The sequence below is a fragment of the Malus domestica genome, chromosome 06 (genome assembly GCF_042453785.1).
Source record: "Malus domestica chromosome 06, GDT2T_hap1".
Lineage (NCBI taxonomy): Eukaryota > Viridiplantae > Streptophyta > Magnoliopsida > Rosales > Rosaceae > Malus > Malus domestica.
Window position 1 is genome coordinate 19,967,794 of NC_091666.1, and position 25,409 is coordinate 19,993,202.

Genomic DNA, 25,409 nt, shown 5'->3' on the forward strand with positions numbered 1-25,409 from the left:
ATTATAACTTACTAGTGGCGAAAAAACAGATTGCCGAGCGAGCCTATAATCAAAAGGTGCGACAGAAAACATTCGGCGAGGGTGAGTTGGTGTGGCAAACGGTGTTGCCCGTAGGAATGAAAGATCCTAGGTTCGGCAAGTGGTCGCCGAATTGGGAAGGGCCGTTTATTGTGCATAAAGTATATGGAAAAGGGGCGTATCATCTTAAAGACCGAACCAGTGCGGTTCACAGATTACCGATTAATGGGAAGTTTTTGAAGAAATATTATCCGGTCACATGGGAAATGCGGGAATAGTAAACCAGTCCATTAAAATTGTTAAGTATTTACAAAATGAGTAGGTCGGTTGGTTTACATTCAGATACATTTAAGGAGAAGAGGGAAGAAGAGTGCTGAGCAGAGCCTTCAACTCCAACCACCGCACGTCGGCCATGAGGACTTCGGCTTGCCGATTCTTTTTATCCAGCTTCAGCCGCTCGACCCGTTTTTTGGCTGCTGCATACTCGGTTAGGCGATCCTTCCCGCCTGACTCGAAGTCTCTAGCAAGCTCGGAAGCAATGGCCGACCGACGTTTTGCTAGTTCGGCTATCTGACGGTTGAGCTCGGCTAACGCGTCTCCTTTTGCCCGTAGATCGTCAATCTTCGGACGGAGGGTGTCTTGAACGGCCGTGGCAGCTTGCAGGTCTTGTTCGGCCTTTAGAGCGGTTTGGAAGATACTAAATGTCTCCCGAACGCGCTCCAAGGCAGACGATGCCCGAACAATGGCATCTCCGCTCAGGCGACCGTCGGCTCCAAGGTCGTTCAGACACACGCCGAGCAGATCAAGACCGTTGCGCTCAAGTACTTGCGATGATGAGAGCGACAGGACTTCTCGCAGCTGGGTTAGGGCGCTGGGATCGGCAGCTTCGGTCGTAGCGGCCGAAGGACCAGACTCTGCAGTAGTACTGGAGAGGAGGGCTTTGAATTCGACCTCCCAGAAAGCCTGCACATACAAATCAGGTTAAGTTTAAAAGAAGTCATGACAGGAGTAGCAAGAAGGTTTCGTTTTTTTAACCTGCCGAGAGGAGACCTCGGCCATTTCTCCAGGATCGTTGGTCGAACCTAAAGAACTCAATGGCCGAGCCCAGTGTTTCAGGTTGCTTCTCAGTTCACGCGGCCGATGGAGGTTATCTACGTTTGATGGCCACTGAGGCGGCCACGAAATATAGATAACGCCCTTCGGCGCATAGAATTCTCGGTGAAAAGAATGTACAGGCACCTGACATTTATTATTTTCCTCGTTTAGAATTCTAAAGAAAAAAAAGCGATCAAGGAAAGATGGTCGAAGGTACTTACGAAGGCCGAAGTAACCTCCTGTGGAGGAATGTGGAAGCCCTGGTCTTGGGGATGAACGGGTGAGTCCGCCGTTGCCTCGGGTTCTTCGAGTGGGCGTTTGCCACGGTCGGCTGCAGATGGGCCGACCGGAACAGCCGTTTCGGAGGAGGCAGGGACATCCTGGTCCTGAGAGGGAGCGAGAGGTTCGGCCACTGCCGTGGGTTCCTCGACCGGACGCTTGCCACGGTCAGCCGTGGAGGGGCCGGCTTGAACCACCATCTCGGACCTTGGGGGAGGTTGTCGGCGAGGGTGCAGACGATCTGCCAGCGGGACCTCGTCGCTCCCCTCACTCTCTTCCAGAATAAAGACCGAGGGCTTTGGATTTTCAGGGGTTTTTCCCTCGGTCACAGAAACCACCTTTTTTGGAACGGGTGCTTTCTCGGCGGAGGGAGGCGCAACTGGTATACCAGTCCCAGAGACAGGCCGTGTTCGAATTGTCTCTGCGGCCGGGGCCGGCTGTTTCTCGAATGAGGTTTCAACAACGGCAGGAGAAGGGGAAACACTGGGAGTAGTTGCCCCTGTAGTTTGACTGGAGATGACGTGTATCTCCCGTGCGCCCTTCTTTGCCAGCTGTTTTACCCGCTTGGCAGGCTGTGGAGGTTCAACGACCGGCTCGGCCTCTTGACGAGGTCGTTTGGTCAGCACGGCCCGACCGGCGGTTTTAACCTTTTTAGCCACGACCGATTTTTTCTCGGTCGTGACCGCGGCAACAGCCTCCATTTTTCTCGAAGGCCGACTACCTAAGAAGATAAAAACGGGTCAGTAAGGCAAAGCAATATGCAAGGTTGAAGGAAAAGAGGAGAAATGAACAATTACCTTGAGTTTGGGGGACCGAGGCCTTCTTAGGTCGGTCACCGAAGAGTCTGTTCAGTACCTCTTCGACCGGAGCACCAAAAAACTCCTGGGTGTAATTTTCCCACCACTCACCGAAGGTGTCGGTGCAATGGGTTTCTGGGGTGGCCGGTCGAAGGCAGAATTTTTGGCAGGACTCCTGGAACTCCCTCGCGGCCGTGTTACATTCCTTCTCCGAGGAACGAGGTTCACGGCCACGGCTTAGGACTGTTCGGGAGGAGAGAAGGGGGACAGGGCAGCCCTGAAGATAGCCGAGTTGTCGGGCTAGGAAGTTCGGATGATATACTTCCCAACCCGACCGTTTCCCATCACAGCCGAGAGGTAGGTCGCGAGCAAGCACAAACGACCCCCAGGTCTGACGAAGATCAGCGTCCTCCTCTGCGCCCCATGTAGAGGTAGGCAGCCTGATGAAGGAAGGATAGCTCCGACGACGACATATCAGGAACTCGTCGTTGGAGAAGTCGTCGAGAGCGAAGAGGTATCGAAATACCTCTTCGGCTTGATGGGGAGGTATCGGTCGAGAGGCCAGCTGAGGTCCAAGCGCCTCCGTTGGTGTGAAGTCAGCTATGGCCGGCCGAAGGGAGGTAAAGTACACCTGTAACCAGAGCTGGAAGACCCAGAGGGGACCATTCTGGTGCGGGTCGACCTTGTGGAGGGTTGCCTCGGCCAGGCAACGGAAGAGTTGGGCGAGAATGTTGGAACTCAGTGCCAGGACGTGACCACTAGCCAGGGCTTCGGCTACTGGCATGTTCTCGACCAAACACTTGTTTGACTTGGTACAACATTTGTTGTACCAATAGAAGAGGAAGGCTTCATGCTCTCCTTCTCGCAGGTCCTCTTCTCCTCTGCCGGCGAAGTGAAGATAAAGGGTGTTGTAATTACAGAAGTTCTTGTGGAGCTTCTGAATGTCTTCCTTCGACGGGATGTGACCGTCATGGTTCAGGGTCTCCAAGGCTCGACGGTCGAAAAGCATCTTCAGATCGATATTCGACGGGTGCCTAGAGAGGGTCGCGTCGACAGGGATCCTGGTTGCCGAAGTCCCCAGAATGGCGGTGATATCCAGGGTGGTGGGACCAATGGGACCAAGAGGAAGAACCATTGTGTTGGTGGCCGAGCACCAGAAGCACAGAGCGGCTAGGAGAAGCTCCTTGTCGAGGACGACATCCATGGACGAGAGGAGGATGGCATCGTAGATGCCGAGGGTCTTCCATTGCTCGCCGAAGAGCCGTTCCATTCGCACAACCCAGGCTGCCCAGGTTGTGGTCGTCGAAGGCCAAGAGCCTTGGGGTTTCGCCACATCCCATCGCGACCATTCAAACCCTTGAAGCAAGGGTGTTAGGCAGTGCTCCTGGAGAAGGCTGGTGATGGTCGGCGGTATCGCAGCCTTGAAGAGAGGACCCAGGATCTGGTGCTGAGTGCTCATATCGTTTTCAAAACGTATAGTCTTGATCGAACTCCGATCAAGAATCTTCTGATGTTGGTCACATTCCCTGGAGAGCTTGGAGATGAAGGACGCCATTGTAAGAAGGAAGCAAGGCGTAAAAGGATTTTCTGGGGTGGGGATTTGAATACGGAGACCTGGAATGGAGAAATGCACTAGAAGGCAATGGCAAGGGATTTCAGAAAATTTTGGGAGCGTAAAGTACAAATGAGAGAATGTCGGTATTTATAGAGTTGTGGAGGGAAGAGCAATCGTTCGAAATTCAAAACAAAGGGCAAAATCGACGAAGGAATCGTTGATCATGATGAACATTTGGGAAATGCGGTTGGGAAGACTGAAGGTTTTAGGTTTTGGGGGCGCACGATCGCGTGTGACGGCGAAATTGATGACGAAAGACGGTTCGACGCCCGCACGATGACAAGTGGCTCGCGGATTGAGGTAGTGTTTAAGTTCAGCCATAAGATCATGATGGCAAGACGGTTCAGGCTGCCGCACGCTTTGGACATCATTCTTGGGGATTGGCCATGTTAGGGGACGCCACGTGGCGAATGGTTTAGCAGTATCAAGATCGTGCGATCGTGTTCAATAAATGCGCCTCGGAACTCGGGTATTAGGACTCTGAGTGGTAGATTCGCTTCTTCAAGGCCGAAACTCGGCCGAAGGTTTCAGGCCGAGGACCTCAGAAGCGAGGGGGCAATGTTTGGGCCCAAAATAATAGTTTGGGCCGAGGGTAGGATCACTCTCGGCCCAGGAGGCCGGGCAACAAAAGGGCCATGGATCGGTCAACCCGTAGGAGTCCAAACCTAGAGCGGTTAGGACAAGTCCTAGTGCAATGAGGAGTCTCGACGGGATCGGATATCCAGAAAACGAATCCAGCTTAGCTAAGGACTAGATTCATAGTCCTAGTAAATATAGGACTGGTCGAGGTGATCCGGAGAGGGAAACCTAGTCCGAGTAGGATTTAAACTCGGACTCAAGGATCAGTACTATAAATAGGGGACACTGTGCATCAGGAAAGGCCCCTGCAAATCAACACAAAATTGCCCTGCGCAAATTCTCACAACTTGTGATTTTTCTTTTTCCTTTTCGCTGACACATCTTCCGTTGGCATCAACAGCACTGTGGAAGCAACCGGTGATATCTTAAGTCGGCATAGATAGCTCTGTCACCGTAGAATTAGTCGTTCTCGCAGTATCTTCCGTTGGCATCAACAGCACTGCGGCGAGAGTGGTTGATTACCTATCCAAGTCTCGGTCGAGAAGGGTTTCTAAATCCTTTTAGGTCGAGGTCATCTCATCAGCCTTCTCGGCGAAGTGAGGTGTTACAGTTATTTCATTCGGCACATTGAAAGCCGAATTTGATACTGAACTTCGTAAGAATAGTAACCTTGTCTTCAGGTTCGAGAGCCCAAGAGGCCGAGACGTGTTCCTTTCTCGGCCGCAATCGCAAGACGCAGAAGTCAGTAGTGCGACCCAACGCAACATCAACAAATTTACTCCTCGGCCGACGAGTTGGCACGCCCCGCATTCACCGAAGGACGTAGTTAGCTCATTAATTACTCGGCCTGCGCGCCACGTAGGCTTTGTAGTTTCTAGGGTCAACAATATCTTTAAGAGAATCTTCCAACATAGTTTGATAGATAAAATATAATGTGAAGTAAGCTCTACATGAAAAATGTATATTATTTTATTGGAAATTGGTTTATCCCCCACCACTTGCACACCTATTAAACAGGAAGATAGTGCAGATGTTTATTCATCTTAAAAGCTTTCGACAACCAAAAGGAAAATGTTGAATTAACTTCACCCGAGCAACAATATTACAGTACGACAAAATAACATAAAACAACAACCCAAATAAAAGGAACTATTACTCGTGCTGACGACGAGGCTTTTTCCCTCCCCGTCTCCCTATCCCTGAACCTGAAGGTCCAGGGGTGCAATTCTCTGGGTCATTACCTTGGTCGGTACCTCGGTCGTCACCTCGGTCATGGAGCAGCAACGCGATTTCCATGTCCTGAATGAATGAATCTCGAACACTGTTTACTACGAGGGGAGGAGCACCATGACTTTGGTAGGCATCGTCCAACGAAACAGAAGTACTGAAGCTTTCTCGACCTGCGCGAGTTGCCCCCATGATCTGTCGGGAGAGATTGCTCCAATTATTCTCCAGGCTCAGCATACGAGGGTCAGGTAGAAATGAATTTCCCGTCTGAATGGACTCGCGGACTTGCCTCTCAATGTATGGGTACCTTGCTGCTTCCGAGACCATTTGAATGATCACAAGTATCGCACCCGCTTGGGAGAGGGGCGTTGCTGCGCGCTCCAACATGTCAATGGCGCTATGAAGGGAGCTGGGTCCCAGACCGATATTCTGACGCATAGGATTACTCAGTCGGTTAAGTGCTTGTTGGTCACGACGATTAGGTTGTTCATTCTGCATACGTCGTGCATATTCCCCAAGCGAGGCGTAGTGGCCTGTGAAGGGCAGTTCACCAGCTGACCTGGTGTTGGGGAATAACAGTTCGACTGGAGCTGGGTCATCAGGAAGAGTTTGAAGAGGGTAGTTTTGCTCACCTTGCTCGTAACCCATCACGTAAGCGTTCACAACATCAATTCCGATTGTGACAGTGACTCCGTCATAGTTGGTGAGATCAACATAAATAAACCGGGCGTTGTTCCCGACTTGTCGACTTGGAGGCAGCACCCGTATACCCTGAGATGTGGTGCCGAATGTGAGTCGAGCTCGCAGTTGATCTATGAACCTTGAGTATGAGTCAGGGGTTGCATCAATAAGGGTGAAGGGTATTGACATATTAAAGTAAGAACAAGGCAAATTGTGGCTAAAAACTAGTGCTGTTATACTTTGGAGGGATCGATTGGTGTAATTAGATGTGTAGTGGTTATGCATATTTATATGATATGTACCCTTTGTCGCCTCTTCTTGCGTTTATGGTGAACTTATGTAAAATGCCCCTCTCAATATTAAATGACTCATCTATGTGCCATGTACGTCACCACAATGACGCATGATTTATTCATTTAATACAACAGCGTCTAGTAAATATGTAACAATAAAAAAAGACTTCGATCTACCGTGTCTGGCGGACGTCAACCATCCACCCTATTGCCCATGGCCAGTTCATATGTAAACAGATTGATTTTAGAGGAACGCATGATATTTAACCAAAAAGTCATTTAGAAAATTAAGATAAAACAAAAAAAAGATAAACCCCTAAAAGTCCAAGACACAAACAATCCATTCCCACCAAGAAAACGCACCATCTTCTTAGGTTTGATTAATCTAATCACATGTACGCTATGTTTTGGTGACACACTCCGATCTAGATATTCAAATAAAAAATGTCATACTAAATTAGTTTCTACATACATGGCCTAATATATAGCAGTGGAGAAAATGCTATGAAACACTTTCTATAGCATTTCTAGGCTACTAGAGAAAGTGGTTTGTGGTGTAGTGTTTTTTTGGTTTTATTGTTTTGAGGTATTGGTCGATTTCTTTCGAACTTGCAAGGAGCTACTAATTTCTCCTTTGAACTTTAATTTTATTCGATTACCCCCTGAACTTTTAAAATTGGCCAATTTTCCATTTGAAGAGATTTGGAAACCTCAACGAACGGAAATTCCAACGTTCAAGAATTAGGACTACGACAATCTACAAGGCTTAACACGACGATGAGTGGAGCAGCACCATCCCCACGGGGCACCACCGTAGCAACCACTAAGGTGGCCACCACGGCATCTACCTTCGGCAAGGTCCACAGCTCCATGGCCTTGGTCTAGGCCGTGCCACCTCAAGCTTCAAGGGCCCAAGCCCAACTCATTACCAAGTTAAGCCCTAGCTTCGCACCCACGTGTGCTGCACGCCAAGCAGCCTACTCTCGTGGCCCAGCCTACTCTCGTGGCCTAGCCCACTCCCGTGGCCTTTCAAGTAGTTCCCGCCGGTCTAAGATCGATTCAACCGTCTCGGCTTCAGATTTATGGGCCTGCGCTTGAACCGGGGGCATTTTCACCATATTTCTCTACGGATTTGACGTTTCCCAACTCAAATCTCTCACCCGGAGTCTACCACACTTCCGCTACCCTAGGAGACGCATTCTGTCCAAGCTCTTCCAAACCAAATGGAGAACAATACTTGTCTTGACAAGTCATAGAGTTGACAAGCGCCCTCACACAGCAGACGACCTTGGTGAATCAGCTCTTGCAGCACACTGAGACGCAATGTGCCCCAAACGAGGTGTCCCAAAGTAGGACAAGGGCAGACAAAAAATCTCTCCAGCAGCATCTTGGCAAGCAGTCACTAGACCAGCCACGAACCGAGCATTCTAGTAGTGTACACTCCTGACTGGGCCCTCGAGATAGTGTATACTCTTGTCTAAGCTCACGAAGGAGTGTGCACTTTCGACTAGGCCCAAAGACAAGTATACATTCATGGTTGGGGCCATATTCTGATAGTCAACATAAGCAACTTTCCAGGCGAAGTGCTTATTCGCGGCTAGTCCCACAAGGAGCATCATCCACCTCACATCGGAATAAGCAACACGAATGATGGAGAAAAGCAGTCACTTAATCCAACTCAAGTTCAACTAGCAGTTTGCGAAGAATTCCCTTGCCTACTAGGAACGAACCATATGCACCGCCACCGCGACATAGACGAGCCGAGTACGTAGAAGAGTAGCCAAGAGCTCCACTACCCCAACAAAAGTAGATTCAAGAAAAGATAGAGAGGCTTTTAAACAAGCGATTGTGCGATTTCCAACACTACGAAGTCACCGATGAAGCACTATGATGGGACATGACCAACATGAGCAGGTCACGCTTCACGGATTAGATCGAGCAGGCAGAGCTTCCGCATAAGTTTCGCATGCCACACTTCACATTTTTTAAAAGAGATGAGGATTTGGAGAGACACTTGAAGCACTACTGAAGCACAATGGTCATTTATCGGAACAACGATGCCCTTATGTGCAAGATATTGGCCACCACTTCACAAGGCAAGACGCAAGATTGGTTTCACACTTTACCGCCACGATCCATCCGGAGTTTTGATGATCTTTCATTTATTTTCACCAAAGAATACTCATCCAACCACTCGATCAAGAAAAACTCTGACCATTTGTTCAATGTGAAGCGTGAAGATGTTCAAAGTAGAGAAGGCAAAGATAGTCAGATGCGACGACTTGATAACAAGTGCAGCCATCTAAAAATGACTCCCAATAGACCACCAACTGTTCAGAGAATTGACCATGAAAGAAGATCTAACTCTAGCAGACTCTTTCACTCTGGTAGAAAAGCATCCACTTTGGGATGAGGCTCGACAAGCAAACAAGGCACCTAAGCAACTTCGAAAAAATTTGGTAGTGGCTTAAAAGAAAAAAGATAGGAAGCAGTACAACAAAAGAAGGTAGGAGGCCAAGCTTAGGGACCGACCCATAACCAAAGAAGGCCTGACGACTAAAAACTACTCTAAGTTCTCAATCTCGATCCACCAAATCCTTCCTGACATCAAAAGCGGGCCATGGTTCAGGCCGCATCTCGACGATGCACTGTGCAAGTATTGAAGGAATCAAAGAAGAAGACCTTTACCCTAGTAGAGGCTACCGAGGCCCAAAGGGACAATGAAGCTACCAAATAGTAATTACAACAGTTGGATAAAGAAAATGGTGTCCAAGATAACACTCCAGCAGACGAGATAGGATGAAAACCCAAAGAGAACACCGATGACATTATTCTTGATCCCTAGTAGCCAAAAAAGAAGGCTAGAATCAGCTAACGTTTGAGCCCGGTAAAGAAGGAAGAACTCACGGCTTTCCTTAGGGAAAATCGTGACATCTTTGGATGGTCACCTTCTAACATGCCCGGCATCAATCCCAAGATAGTTTGCCACAAGCTGCACGTCAATCCTGCTACAAAACCGATGATCCAAAAAAGAAGGCATTTTGTACCTGAATGAGTGATGATCATTTAAGAAAAAATTGACAAGCTACTAGAGGCCGGATTCATCGAAGAGGTAGCACACTCAGAATGGCTTGCCAACGTCGTGCTAGTAAAGAAGAAAATAAGGGCAAATGAAGGGTTTGCGTAGACTACACCGACCTTAACAAAGCATGCCCAAAGAATCCTGACCCACTTCCTCGAATCGATCTATTAGTAGATTCAACTTCTAGGAACCAGCTGCTCAGCTTCTTCGACGCATACTCCGACTACAACCAAATAGTCACGTACGAGCTCGACAAGGAGAAAACTGTGTTTGTGATCTAGCGAGGCACTTACTGCTACAAAGTCATGCCCTTTGGTCTCAAAAACGCAGGAGCCATTTACCAAAGGTTAGTAAACATGATGTTCAATAAGCAAATTGAAGTAACCATGGAGGTCTACGTCGATGACATCATGGTGAAAGACAAGCAACGATCAGACCACATCGGCAACCTGGCGGAAACTTTCAACATCCTTAGAAAACATAAGATGAAGCTCAATCCTGCCAATGCACATTTAGAGTATCTTCAAGCAGATTCTTAGGGTACATAGTAACCCAACGAGGAATCTAAGCACATTCCAAGCAAATCTAAGCTAACCTAGAAATGAAATCTCTAAGCATCTTGAAGGAGATCCAAAGCTTGACCGGATGAACAGCTGCCATCAACCACTTTCTCTTGCCGTCCACCAATCGATGCAAACCCTTGTTCAAGGCCATCACGAGGGCACAACGAGATAAATGGGATGATGAGTGTGAAAAGGCTTTCCAAAACCTGAAGAAGTATCTTACATCACCTCACTTACTATCCAAGCCAGAAGCAGCGGCCGTGAGCTCTACCCTCATACAAGAAGAGTTGGGGGCCCAACTGTCGATATTCTACACCTTTAAGGCTCTTCTCGATGTGGAAACTAGATACCCAAAGATCGAGAAATTAATTTTGGCCCTAGTTGTTGTGGCTTGGAAGTTCAGACCATACTTTCAAGCATATACAATCATTTTCATGACTCAATATCCTCTACGATCAATCCTACATGGTTAGAATGTTTCTCAACAAGTGATGAAATGGACGTTGGAACTTGGCCAATATAGTTTAGTTTTCTGACCCCACACGGTGATAAAGGCGCAAGCCTTGGTGGACTTCATAGCAAAATTCACTCCTAGCCTAGGTGACGCAACAGAGCGACCCAACGACGCCCTGGAAACAACCAAGCACACCTTAGCCATGCCTGCTCCCCCCCAGTGGAGACTTCTAGCATTTGCTTGTTGATGGCGCATCCAACTACAAAGGCTCAGGAGCAGGCGTGGTCCTTGTCACCCTAGACAGTTTAATGCTCGAGCAGGCAATCACTCTAGGCTTCAAAGCATCCAACAACGAAGCAAAGTACGAGGCCCTACTAGCAGGCCTCGGAATGGCAAAAGACTTGGCGGTGAAGAAGCTCGCAATTCATTTCGATTCCCAGCTAATCACCAACCAAACTACAGGGGAGTACACGACAAAACATTTGAGGATGACGCAATACTTAAAGAAGGTATGCAAGAAACTTGAGGCATTTCATACTTACACTCTCACTCAAGTTCTGCGGGCAGACAACGTCTACGTGGACGCGCTAACTGGCCTAGGCTTCGCCCTAGACCACCAACTCAAACGCTTTATTTTGATGGAGTATCTAGACAAGCCAAGCATAGAGGCGGAGCCAACAACCGAAGTGTCACAAGTTAGTATAACTCCCAACTGGCAAAGTTCTATTATAGACTATCTGGTTAAGAGCACACTCCTTACGAAAAGGTTGAAGTTTAGAAAGCTCCAAATAAAGGCAGCATGCTACTACATGTGGAACGGCATTCTCATTCAAAGATCCTACACCGGACCACATCTTCATTGCCCAGTGCCTCCCAATGACCTAAAAGTTCTAAGCTCAATCCATGAAGGTGTTTGTGGAAATCACTCTAAAGGCCGATCCTTAGTGTAGAAGGCTTTAAACGCAGGCTACTACTGGCCTACCATGCATCAAGACACCTATATTGTCAACAAGATTTGTACTATTCTTATTCCTCTACATCATACTAATGTCAAAATAATTCGGGGTCCTAGTGTAAAAGGGAAGTTTTCAGTTAAGCCCGCACCGTGGTTACAAATGGATAATTATGTCTCATCTCCTGTTTAGTGTGTTCTTAATATTTTTTGGAAGCACACTTTACCCCTAAAGGTTAAAATCTTTGGGTGTCTTATTAAAGGTATGCTCCAAACAAGAACAAGGTTGAGTAGATTCATGAATAACATTGATACAAGTTGCCCTTTCTGCAAAAAATAGTGGGCAGGACCAAGATCATATCATTTTTTTGCTAAGCAAGTGCAGAATTTGTGAAATGCTAATACGCTGGGAAATGTTCTTGTGACTAGAAGTTTTATTGATTGGTTAAGGAGCCAATCACATAAGGATGACTCAGATTTGAGCATCTTTGGCAAGGCTCTGATGATTTGTTGGCAAATTTGAAACGATAGGAATGGAATTGTTTTTAGAAGTGAAAATCCAATCTATAACATAACTCTAATTCACGCCATGACAATTGCTACTACCTACTTTAAAGAAAATATGAAAGATTCAAACCGAGCTAAGGAGAATAACTCGAATTCTTTTATTAAGTGGTGATCCAATCTATAACATAACTCTAATTCACGCCATGACAATTGCTACTACCTACTTTAAAGAAAATATGAAAGATTCAAACCGAGCTAAGGAGAATAACTCGAATTCTTTTATTAAGTGGTGTAGACCGAGTTATCCTTTTGTTAAAATTAACTTTGATGGTTCAATTCTAAACTCAGTCACTGCTGGAGGTTATGTTATCAGGAATGAGCAGGGAAACCCTCTTCTTGCCAGAGCTTTAAATCTGGGATCAAATACCATCAATGTCACTAAGGCTTTGGCGCTTCAGGAAGTTACCACTTGGGCTAGAAGGAAAATGTTAAGCCATATTATTGTTGAAGGCAATTCCAAGCTTATCTTTGACGCTGTTCAGGGGAAGTGCGAGGCTCCGTGGAATTTAAGATCCATTTTAGAAGACATCAAGTGGTGCACCTCTTCATTCCAGGAAGTTAGATGGAACCATGTGTTTAGGGAAGCAAAATTTTGTGGCGGATTTTAGGTCCTAAAGTTACCCCAACTTGTTACAATCCTTGGGGCAAATATGAGTTTTAACCCAAAACTTATTTTTGGGCAAATTTAACCCAAAATTCCCCCTAGGTTAGTGGGGCTGGCTTACCATATATGTGTATTTTTTTAGTTTTATATTTATAAAATTTATTGAATCCAATGATTAAGATCTAATACGATCAAGTCCAACGATAAAAAAAAAAAAAAAATCTAACGGTCCAAATTTAAATCCAACGGTTAAAGTAATTAAATTTTTTTTTTATGAGTTTCATATTCTTTCATAGTGTTCCATGAGTTTTATGGTCGGTTTAGTTATTTTTTTAATATTTATCAGAAACTAAATATTTTTAGGTTAAAATGTTCATAAAATTAAATTAGGATAGTCTACATATATATTTTTTAAATTTACTTTAAGAAAACATTTATCCTAAATTCATTTTTTAATAATTTCGGGCTAAAAATTTAACCAGAAGGGTCAGAGGAGAAAAACTATTTTTAGTTTAAACCTAAATTTTATGTGTTAAAATTTTAAAATTTTAACCCAAGGGTTGGAGATGATCTTAGCTTCGGTTGGTATTAAGATAGATAATCATCATATTTGGGATGCCTATATCCCTGTGGAAGCGTCTATTGCTCTTCTTTTTTATGCTTCTAGAACTGGTTCTACTAGAGTTCTTCTGTTTAATTGATTTTCTTTTCTAGCAAAAGAAAAAAAAACCATACATATTACAAAATTAAAATAATTAATTTTCAATTGCACAAAATGTCAAAAAACACGAAAACACTCGTGATTGCATCCTCTACACTTTGAGATGGGTACATCTTTGTTTGAGTTTTTAAAACTCTGCAAACCCTCGTGCATAGTATTTTTAGGGGAGTTCAAAATAAATAAAAATTCATAATAATTAATGTACAAGTGTGAAAAAAATGTGAAAGAACATATAAACGCTTATGATTGCATCCTCCACACATAGATGATAGTTACATCGTCATTTAGATTTTTAAAATCCTCCAAACCCTCATGAATAATATTTTTATTTGAGTGCAAGATTAATAAAATTCATAATAATTATTGTAGAAGTGTGAAAAATGAAGAAAAAAAAAATACAATCACTCGTAATATCAAGCTTTGCAACTTTCGTGAAGGGGTCAACTTCGAAATTCAACAACATAATCTATAGACCTTAGATTTATATTTAATCGTCGATTGTCGTTTACACTTTATTCTTTCACTGAATTTTTTTTTTCAATTTTTTTTTTTAAAACATGATCTTTTAGTAGATCTAGAAAAATGTATGGTTCGGATAGTTTATATCACATTCCAATATTTACGATTAACTGAAATGTGAGTCAACGTTATATAGATTCTAGATACTTTTATAAACTCCAACCAATATTTTCATTAATGGTAATAAAATATGTAATTAGAAAGGAATATGCCAATGCGGAAGCATGTTTAGAGCATACAATTAATCAAGAATAATGTGAAAGAGTTATTATAAAAAAGATACGAACAAAGGAATGGGTCCTACACTGAGAAGACTCGAAGATACCTATGCGGAAATGCTCTGATGCTGGGATCATATGCCTCGATTCTATATCCTGAAGGGGATGCAAAACAAAGGGTGAGTGGACCAAAGTTTATTATAATAATACTAATAATAAGAAAACCATTTTCTTATCGAACATACTAGCCCCCTGTTTTGAAAACTCATATAGTACTATAAAGTAGGTTTTCTAAAAACTCTAGCATGCCATGAAAAACATCCGTAAATTGTGTACGTGTGAACCAGTGCTCAATAATGGTGACATAGTCACTTGAAGCCAAATTTGTAAAACATCCGTAAATCACATCAAGGATGTACTCAACTAGCGGTATCATAGTCGCCCGAAGGCATAACCATCACCCAAAGGTGAAGCTGTACTACTCAGGATTACTCCAGATAAGAAATACACACACACACACACACACACATAACACACCAACACTAGCCGTGGCTAGTGAAGCTGTCTGACACTGGTTTCACCAGTGAAGCTGGGAGTATGTCATAAATATCCTCAACTATGTCCCATGGCCATAGACGTCTATATACTTGTGTTGTGTGTATGTGCTATATAATAACTCACTAGATAAGCACCAAAAGCGTATCTAAAAAACTCGTATCAAATCACCAGAGCTCATAAGCTTAAAGCCTCATCTCATAAATCCATGATAATTCATATTCGTAAATCCACAAAATTTCATATACGAAATCCAATAATTCATAACCTTTAATAAAACATAAATTCGATAAATCACAAATATTTCGTAAAAGATATTTAAATAAACCATAAATTCTCTATAAACTAGAAATATATAAATCCGTAAAACATAATATAAAACATACTCAAATCATGAAATATGAAATGCATGCAAACCTAATATTTTATAAAAACATGCAATTTGAGAAGGGGTCCACTCACAGATATTCCGTCGCCGAAGAACCGTTCGAACTAGGGAGGACAGGGTCACTTCCAACCGGCGCACCTAACTACAAATAGAGACCAATTAATAAAACTCTACTAAAACGATTGAATTTGGAAAAATGGATAGTGGATTCGGATTTGGCACATTGAAAAACCTAAGGAGGGACCTTAGGTTCCCCCACGAGCTGCCTTACGAGTGGCCACATGGAGGCCATGCACCATCGTACATGTCGTGATGGGTTGTCAGAAAAGTCGCCGAAAAATTTACCAGCACTTTCATGGACGGTGGCGAAGTACAGTACCTCCGGTGGAGGAGGTGTGCTCCACAAGTCGGGCATTGCAACCCCATGAGCCCACGAGTATAGGCGTACTTGCCTTCCTCATGAGGCCTGAGGTTGGCCGGCTTTTGGGCAACATTTCCAGAGCTCCGTTCGAGCTCATTTCTCCATCAAAAACTATCTTCTACCTATGGAAATGAAGTTGGGGATGAGGATAATAGATTCGTGCCAACAAAAGGTCGAGTAGTGGTTGGAGTTGGCTGAAAAACGCCTGCAATAGTCGTGGTCCTCGTCGGAAGATTAGGGAAGCTTTTCCCGAGGTTTCCTGCGTCCAAAACTATACCACGCAAGTCAAAACTATCATAATTGTGCCCTAAAACATAATCTAGGAAGTTTGGGATGGTTTTTTAAGCTCACCATCGTCGAAAACGGTGAGGATTCGTTAGAGAAACTTTGAACGATGGCAATGTCACTGTGTAGTGAGAAGAGAGAGAAGGATGAGCCTCAGTCGGTCTGGGTCGTGATGGGGAGGTCTCGATGGTGGTGGGGTCACCGGAGTGTCAGCCATGGTGGTGGTAGAGGCGGTGTCATCGTTGTTTGTTTGTGCGTGTGTGTCTAAGCTCGGACAGGAGAGGAGGGGAGGTGAGAATGCAGAGGCGAAAGGGAGAGATAAGAAGAAAGATAGGGTTCTAGAGAAAGAAGTCCAAGGGTGGAAAAAGAAAAAGAAAAAGAGTGGGCTGGGAGACAACCCAAAATAGGGGTGGGCCCCTATTGGCACCCCAACCAAAGTGAGAAAGGATGAAACGAGAAAAATATCTCGTGGGACGTAAAATTACCATAATACCCTTAATGCATCAGATTTCCTAAAATTTACATTTTAACTCCACATTCAATTCCTCTTTTACCCATGTGTTTGTGACAACGAGTACTACAAAGATACGCCAAGGAAAAGAATCTTATGTAACACAACAAGACGGTCAACAAAAGTCAACATTTTTGCCTCAAATGGCATTTTTGTAAATTCATGCTTTAAAATTATAAAAATCGTAATATTTGGGAACGGGCCGTTACAAATTTGGTGAGAAGAATGAAGCGTAAATAAAAATGACAATCAACGGTTAAATTTCGATCTATAGTTTATGTGATTATAGTGGTGAATTTCGAAATTGAACCCTTCATGAAAGTTGTAAAACTTGTCATTACGAGTGTTTTTATATATATTTTTAATATATTTTTCACACTTCTAGAGTAATTAATATTTATGTAATACTTGAAAGACAAATTTGTTTTTGTGTTTGAAGTAATATTTATGTGAGAATGTGGTATGTATAATTTAGTATATGTTTTCATTTGATTATTTATTGGTTCAAGATTTTCTTCAACGGGTAACAAGTCGGGTCATTTATCAGTTAATATTAATGTGTTAAGTTCCGGTCGGATCATATTACCTGTTCATTTTAATGGGTGTTACAAGATACGACCTGTTCATTTACTAATCCAGTATTTGATGATGATTTTGAAATTTGTAATTTACTAATCCTCAAGTTTATAGCGTACTTAATTTAACCTCAACAACATGTGATTATAGATTTGTTTGAACTCATTTATTTATATTCCACCATTAGCCCGTATTGCAACATGCAAGACATACATTTATCACATAAAACAACCAACTTTTGCTTGGTAGGGAAAAAAAGATCACCCCACCTCCCCAAGAAAAAAAGTAGAAAAATAGTTCAGATAATTAAGCAATTGGACCACAACATTAAAAAAATATATATATACATATATATTCCATGTATCCATTATTTAAGTCCCCTTATCTCAGGCCTTTCTTGCAACTCACAAACCCTTGCTCTGAGAGTGTAAAACCAAATCATCTAGAGAGAGAAGCTAAGCCATGGAAGGCAAGGAAGAAGATGTGAAGCTTGGAGCCAACAAGTCCCTAGAAAGGCAACCCATAGGGACCTTCACACAGACGGACAAGGACTACTAGGAGCCACCACCAGCCCCTTTGTTTGAACCAGGTGAGCTCACCTCCTGGTCCTTCTACAGAGCTGGAATTGCTGAGTTCATTGCCACCTTCCTGTTCCTCTACATCACCATCCTTACTGTCATGGGTGTCAATAGAGCTCTGAATGTGTGCCTCTGTGGGCATCCAAGGAAGTGCTTGGGCCTTTGGTGGGACCATCTTTGCCTTTGTTTACTCCAATGCTGGTATCTCAGGTCTGCTCCTCCTCTCTTCCCTTCTCTTCAGTTTTCAAGATTTTGCATAAAGTTGGTAACTTTCCTTTGGTGTACATTTCATGGGTCTAATTTCTTCAGTTTTTCTTTTTTGGATAGTTTTTTTATTTATTTTTTCTTTGATATGAGTTTTTTTTATGGGTCATTTTGGTTCCAATCCCTAATCAACCTAATTGTTAGACTGAAACCTTACTTGTTTAAATATTTTAGTCGAGGTCTTTAGCCTCATTTTAGATATTTAATTCATGCATTTATGCATTTAATGTGCCACAAATTATGAAATTTAAACAAATTCAAAGAATATTTTTAAATATAATAAATACTTAAAAATCAATTTTAGAATAATATTGTTCTTCACAAAAATTATAGCAAAAAAATAATGTACCCACATAATTATTAATATATTTTAAAAATTAGCTATTGATATATTTTAAAAGATAAAATAAATACATATAATTAGTATGGGTACATTTAGCAAAATTAAAAATGGGTCCAAATAAAAGTTTAAAAAATATGGGCACAAAAAGGAATTGATATAGGGAACCTTAACGAAAAGTTCCTGGTACTGTTCATTTTAACGAAAAACCACATTTTTACACTAAAAAAAGTCAATCATGGTACCATTCATTTTACCCTTTATTTTGTCCTTGTCATTAAAACTCAAAGTTTTCGAACTCTTTTCATTAGTTTTCCTATATGGGTACATATTAAAACTGAAAAAGAAAATTGGTACAAATTAAAGAAAGGGTTGCAAATTAAAAATGGGTACAAACTAAAAAAATAAAAATATATGATAAAAACTCTAGACATGAATATAAATATAACAAATGCAACGTTTCTAACACTAGATGAATAAATTTAGAAATAAAAAATATTTTATTATTGAAATAATTAATCACGTTTATTAAAATAAAAAATTGAAAATGAATAAGGTTTTAATCAATGAAGTAGGAAAAATAAGGATGGGAACCTAATTTTTCCTTTTTTTAGAGAAATTTTTTATTGTGACGAGAACACGGATGGTGTAATGACCCATCCCTAATTCTCTATATAATTTCTCCCTGAGTATGTGAATTGACATTTATGCCCCTGTTGGCAAGTGACTTGGACGTGATTGTGTACCTTTAAATTATTTTTCTGACTTTTGTAATTAATTTGTACTCATTGTTACGAGGGTGCGTTAATTTTATCAATGCTAGAAACACTGTTTTGGATAGATTGTCTGATTTCTTTTACTGTAGGAAATCTGAAAACTCTATCCCCTCTTCTTTTAAAATTGTACCCGTCCTCCCATTTCACTCACAACTAATCATTTTCTCTCAAATCTTTCACCCAATCAGAACCTTTCCTCATACTTCTCCCCCAATCAGAAACTGTCAGTCTCTCTCTCCCTCACCGTAACCCTCTCTTCTCTGTGACTACCAAGAACACGTACCAAAACTCGTAGATCGAACTTAAAAACACCACCATTGTGATCCTCTCAACCTCATGATCACAACCATACCAACTGATTCTCAAATTGTTGAGTTTTGAATGGTCAACGCGGAGCAACTCGGAAGCTCCGACTCAGTCGAGTTGGCATCATCGTGATCCCGGTTGAGTTACAAGATTTTAGGACATGGGGAAGCTTCTACTTAACTCCATATGGCCATTAGACTAGGTTTAGAGAAACGTTGATGTCGAAACAAGCAAGTTCAAGAGGGTGAGTTTTAGGCTATCACTTGCGAGGCTTGTTAAGTCATTTCCCTTCGTTTTTGGACTTCCAAAAGGTATAGATTTATTCTCCTCATCATAAGCTTCATTTCCATATAAAGTTTGCTAGAAATGGTTGACAAATGAGGAAGTTATTAAGGTTTGAAAATTTTCTAGAAACTGGTGAAAAATCCCCAGTTTCCAACGAACCAGACAGCAGCGGCGGTGGCCGACGGCTAAGCTCACCGGAGAAGACGAAGAATATTCTATCAAAGTTGACGGAATATTCTAACAGCGTCAGGTAACGCCACTACTATTTAACAGAATATTTTGACAGAATATTCCTAACGTCTGTTAGGGTTCTATCAGCTTCTGCCGTGCACGTGCTTCTGCATGGCCATGGGTTGCACGGCTTATGAGGGTGCGTCTGGCCTTCAGCCGGTGAGTGGTTGATACGTGTGGGTTCGTGACTTCAAGTAGAACATTTTTGTATATTCAAACCTTTCGTTTGAGCAAACTATGAGGAGTTATTCCTAGTTTTAGTGTATGTCCTTATTAACTAATTAGTATTAGTTGTTTCACATATAGGAGAGACTTACCTTAAGTACGTATGTGGACAAGCGAGGCTAGGGAGCTACGATCCTTCGACATACCAGCAAGTGGGCATTTTGTTTATATATATATATATATATATATATATATATATATATATATATATTGTATAGTTTCCACAAATGCTTTTAAATTGGTTTATGCATTTTATGCCATGATTTACTTAATTTAAAAAAATATTGTTGGTGGTTAAGTTTTATATTGTCATGGCATTTCATATGCATTTTACCTGCTTATAAATATTATACTATTGTGAAATGCTAAAGTAATTATACGAGATGCACATGTAAGTTCAGATGAGTTTATTGTATTGTTTAGAACAATTGAATTGTATGACATGCTTATATTCATATAGTTAGCTCATCATTACTGCACCTCGATGTTAGTGCTCCCGCCCCTGACTAGGGCTAGTTGTTCACGTGATTGTTCACCTCCCGCACCGCATGCTCGCCTTGGATCCAAGTTAGGTGCTAGCTTGTCGTACAGGTTGTATTAGGCGACTCCGACTCGTAGGTGACCCGCGCATAGCGCAAGCCTTTACGTGATCGTAGCACTAGAGCCTATATTATTACACCTAACCTGTCGTACAAGTCGCATTAGGCGACTCCGACTCGTGTGCTAGCATAGATTGATGAGCCATAGGTGTAGTCGTACATGTCACAATAGGTGACTCCGACTTGTGTGCTAGTATAGATTATTGAGCACATGATTATATTAATTGTGATATTCTGTTGTGGCATATTTCTGGAATTATTGTTGGCATGCATTTGATTTCATACTTATATGTAGTATGATTTTCGGGAAACTATACTTGTTTTACAGCGAAGGGTTAGTATGTTCAGAAAACAAATGAATTTTTGAAATCTTTATTTTTGTGCCCACTCACCCTTTTATTTTTTGCCCTTCTAGATAGCTTATTTTTCTTGGTGGCATACGAGGAAAAGCTGGTGTTCTGACATACTCTAATTAAAAGTAGGAACTGTTCCTGGATGTGTGCTAAACACTCATTTAGTTTCAACTGCACTACTGTTAATATCTATGCTCCAAACATTTGTAGTTTATGGGTTGTACCCACTACTGCGCACTCACTTTAGTAGTTTAAATAAGTTTTAGTTTCGGTTTTAATTTATCCATATTTTTACATCACTTGCACCTTTGGTTACGTCACCTTCAGGTGACGGCCAACACGCCTTGACTCCGATCGGGGTGTGTCAGGTGATACACCACGTGTTTTTATGTAAGTGATGGGAAATTTTATTTTTAAATTATTAACTTTTTAACACACATATTCTAGTATTTGTATAATGACACGTGGTGTATCACTTAGTGTGCCGATCACACTAAAAAATCTCTCCCTTTTTTTATTATCCTTCACATATCTTCAGTCTTCAATTTTTAGGATAAAGTTGGTAACTTTCACTCAAAAAACATCTTTCTTTTGGTGCATACTTCATGGTTTCTTCAGTTATTCATTTTTGGATAATTTTTTGTGTGTTTCCTTACCTTACTGTATGTGGATTTTCTTTGTTACCTTAAATTTTGCATAAGAAATATTTGATACTTTATAGTTTTAATCTGGATTTGCTACCTTTGATGCTTGAAATGTTGTGATAAAATACTTTTTGTGACAAGATCTGTGTGTTTGCAATTGCACGCAATAGGAGGGCACATCAACCCAGCAGTGACCTTTGGGCTCTTCATGGCAAGGAAACTCTCCCTTACCAAAGCTGTTTTCTACATAGTGATGCAGACCGTTGGTGTAATTGCTGGTGCTGGTGTTGTGAAGGGCTTCTAGAAGAACCAGTATGAGCTTTTGGGTGGTGGGGCCAACCTTGTTAACCGTGGCTACACCAAGGGTGATGGGCTTGGAGCTAAGATTGTTGGCACTTTTGTCCTTGTTTACAGTCTTCTCAGCTATTGATGCCAAGAGGAATGACGGAGACTCTCATGTCCCTGTAAGTATTATTATTACTAATCTTTGTTATCTCTGTCTTATATGCTTTTGCAGCTTTAGGAATTGTTAATTATTTTGCTAATCTGGATTAGAAGTTGGTTTTCATTTTCCATGGACTAGTACTTCTTTGAGCTGGTGCTGAATCTTTTGGTCAATTAATGGTCGGATGTAATTGTTTGTTGATTCTTGTTTTAGCTGGTGTATTCCAGAATTTGGCTTTTCTGATGTTATGTTTAATTGGGTATTTAATTTCATGAGTAATGCTAGAGAGATTAAATATGTAGACTAAATTTTGTAAACTAAATGACATGGAAGTTGATGGTTGAATTATTACTCAATCGTTGATAAACGTGCAAATGTTATTGTAGACATCGAAATTTTGGTAAATAAATGTTGACCGATAAATCAAAATTTCAACGTTCACGTGTCACATAAATTTTACATGTAGCGTGTCACTCAACGAAAAATCGAAAAGAGTCAGAAAAGTCATCAAACAGGACACGTGTCAACACCTGGTAGAAACGACTTATTTCATCTGGAATATTATATTCAAAATTAAGCCTTGGAAAGTTGTATAAATAGAAGGCTAATTCATTCATCTGAAGAGACCAATAGATGACCAATTCACCTCACACCAAAACCTTGAAGCTTTGAAACTCTAAAGCTCCCAAGCAAATCTCGAAGGATCAAGAAAGCTCTCTTCATTCTTCGTCAACCCAACCTTCAAGATCAAGCCCCAACGGCCCATTTGAAGGAACTTCCACCAATTCAAGATCAAGCCCCGACGGCCCTTGAAGAAAGCGTTCATCGTTCATCATTCGTTCATTCTAAGATCAATCCCCAACGACCCTTTGGATCAACAACATAAAAAAATCCACACATCCAACCGTTCTTCAAGATAAAGCCCAAAAGCCCTTGAAGATCCATTCATTAACTGTTCATCAAGATCAAGCCCCAAAGGCCCTTGAAGATCCGTTCATCAACAGTTCTTCAAGATCAAGCCCAAAAGCCTTGAAGATCCGTTCATCCAACCATCCTTCAAGATCAAGCGCAAAAGCCCTTGAAGATCCATTCATCACTGTTCTTCAAGATCAAGCCCAAAAGCCCTTGAAGATCCGTTTATCACCCTCCAAGATCAAGCCCAAAATCCCTTGAAGATTCGTTCATCACCGTCATTCAAGATCAAGCCTCAATGGCCGTTGAAGAAACTTTCAACCGTTCATCCAAGATCAAGCCTCGACGGCCCCTGGATCAATTGCACATCCATAAATACACACCTTACGGAAATCGAATCAGAGGATCAAATTTGAGAGAGATTGTAACCCAAAATCATCAAATACAAATATTATTTTGCGCACGTTGTTCTTGTCTTTTTCGTTTCAGGAATTTTTCGTGTTCACAAATTTGGCACACCCGGTGGGACCATCTCTACCTCTCATCTCTTTCTCCGTTCAAGGAATCCAAACATACCTCAAAGTCAATGGTATTAAGCAAGGGACAAGCCGTTCTCGCAACCACTGAGGGAAGAATCCTGAGCACTTCTTCCGCGAACGGATAATCCATTGGCCCTACAACCGCTCCTCAACATGCCGCTTCAAAGTTGGTGCCACTAAAGGAACAAGGGGAGCATCAAAAGCGTGAGTCCGTCATCAACCTGACCTCGCTGGGGGCACCGAAGCATGCTGTTGAGGCACACAAGATGACATCCCAAAGCAGCCAACGACGTTCCTCGTCAGCATCCTAATGTCTAAAGGAAAGTCATGTATATTGGTTGCACAAGTCATGACCATCGGCGTTACCTCTGTTGAAGAATGATGTGAAAATTAACTTGACACACAAATTAAACCCTATTGATGACAATTGTAGTAATGATGCAAGTAGGGATCGTTCTAGACCGGGGATTAACTAGGGATGCTAATCAACACAAATAAGACTCAAAAACACTAAACTAGACTCTATAGACTCAAAACTAACTCAAAACACTCAAAACAACAAATAACAATTAAAAAGACTCAATTCTAGACCTAACAAGTGATTTGGACGAAAATAGAACTTCAAAGACTCAAAAGACTTAAAGGAAACAAGTTTTGACTCTAAAAACAAGACTTAAAAGTAAGGGGTTTGGTTTTGACGAAAATTGAAATTTAAAACATAAATTTTGAAAACAAACTTTAACAAAAACGATTTTGATAAAATAGAATGGTGAAAGGCTAGTTAGAGGGTTCCTTCTCCACACATGAAGCATATGCATACGACTCGATTTCCAGTTACTCTTTCAACAAACCATGAATGACAATGTCCCAAATTAACTAGATTGCACCAATTAATTCTCAGATTTCCCTAGATTCATTGAATTGAATGGAATACGCATGTTACTCTTGCCAAGGATTTACTTAACACAATCGTGACTAGCGACTTTTACTACTTATGAATATAAGTTAATAACGATTAGGTGAAATTCCCTTATACTCTAGCGTCAAATTCATGCATGCGAACTAAGTATGCATCCTTAATTAACATACATAAACATGTTATCAATCAAATAGATAAGTAAACCACATTCACGATTCATGAAATCATAACTGGAGGTAATCAAGTCATATAAAACATATGATCATGGCTTTGAATTCCCCTCTAACTATAAAGAAATTAGTTCCTCATGTTCGCAAATAAACAAAGATAAATAAATTCTAAACATTGACATAAAGATAGAAAACACCTAGAAACGCTTCAACAATCCAAGCTCCTTGAATGGCATGCACGGCTCCAAGAGTCTCCTTCCTTCTCCTTTGCAAATTCACGGCACAAGAGGGATGATTGGGTGAATGATGTAGTGAAAATTTGGTAGAGGGTGGTGGTGAATTGGTGCGGCAAAGGGTTGTATTTATAGGCTGAAAATCCAGCCCCTAGGTAGCAAAGGAAAAGGATTTAAAGGCCTAAGTTGCATAGGAAAATAAAACACAATCCTTGAAGGAAAACAAATCAGAAATCCAAAGGGAATGGGAGGATAAGGTGCGGCACCAAACCAGGAATGGATAAGGGCTTCTAGAAACCAAAATCCCGAGGGATTTGGGTAAAAACTCACAGCACAAAAGTGGAGGGAAAGTGGCTGAATTGCAATGCAAGGCAAAGGTCTTCTAGAAAGGTTCTAGGCGCCATTTTTGTAGGAAAGGATTAGGTTTTCTATAAATCTGATTTTAAGCATCCTAATATAGCTAGGAATCCTCCCAAGTAGCTGAAATATAGATGGATTAGGATTAGGATAAGATAGGATAGGATTTGGATAATGTTTTGGATAAGGTTTCTTCACTTGAGCTGATTCTTTGGCTTTAACTTTCCTTCTTC

At 41.8% G+C, this 25,409-nt stretch overlaps 1 protein-coding gene and 1 pseudogene across 1 annotated transcript; one reads left to right on the top strand and one right to left on the bottom strand.

The window, feature by feature from the left end:
• Positions 1–5,535: 5,535 nt before the first annotated feature.
• Positions 5,536–6,480, bottom strand: LOC103432521 (ribosome-inactivating protein cucurmosin-like). Its single transcript, XM_008370715.2, has one exon. The coding sequence runs from the start codon at positions 6,478–6,480 to the stop codon at positions 5,536–5,538; it is 945 nt and encodes a 314-aa protein (XP_008368937.2).
• A 10,911-nt stretch (positions 6,481–17,391) lies between these two features.
• LOC114823649 (aquaporin PIP1-3-like) lies at positions 17,392–22,258 on the top strand (annotated as a pseudogene).
• Positions 22,259–25,409: the final 3,151 nt, after the last annotated feature.

Bases quoted from the DNA above. Each gene is read 5' to 3' on its own strand.
- LOC103432521 (XM_008370715.2), bottom strand. From the start codon at position 6,480: ATGTCAATACCCTTCACCCTTATTGATGCAACCCCTGACTCATACTCA.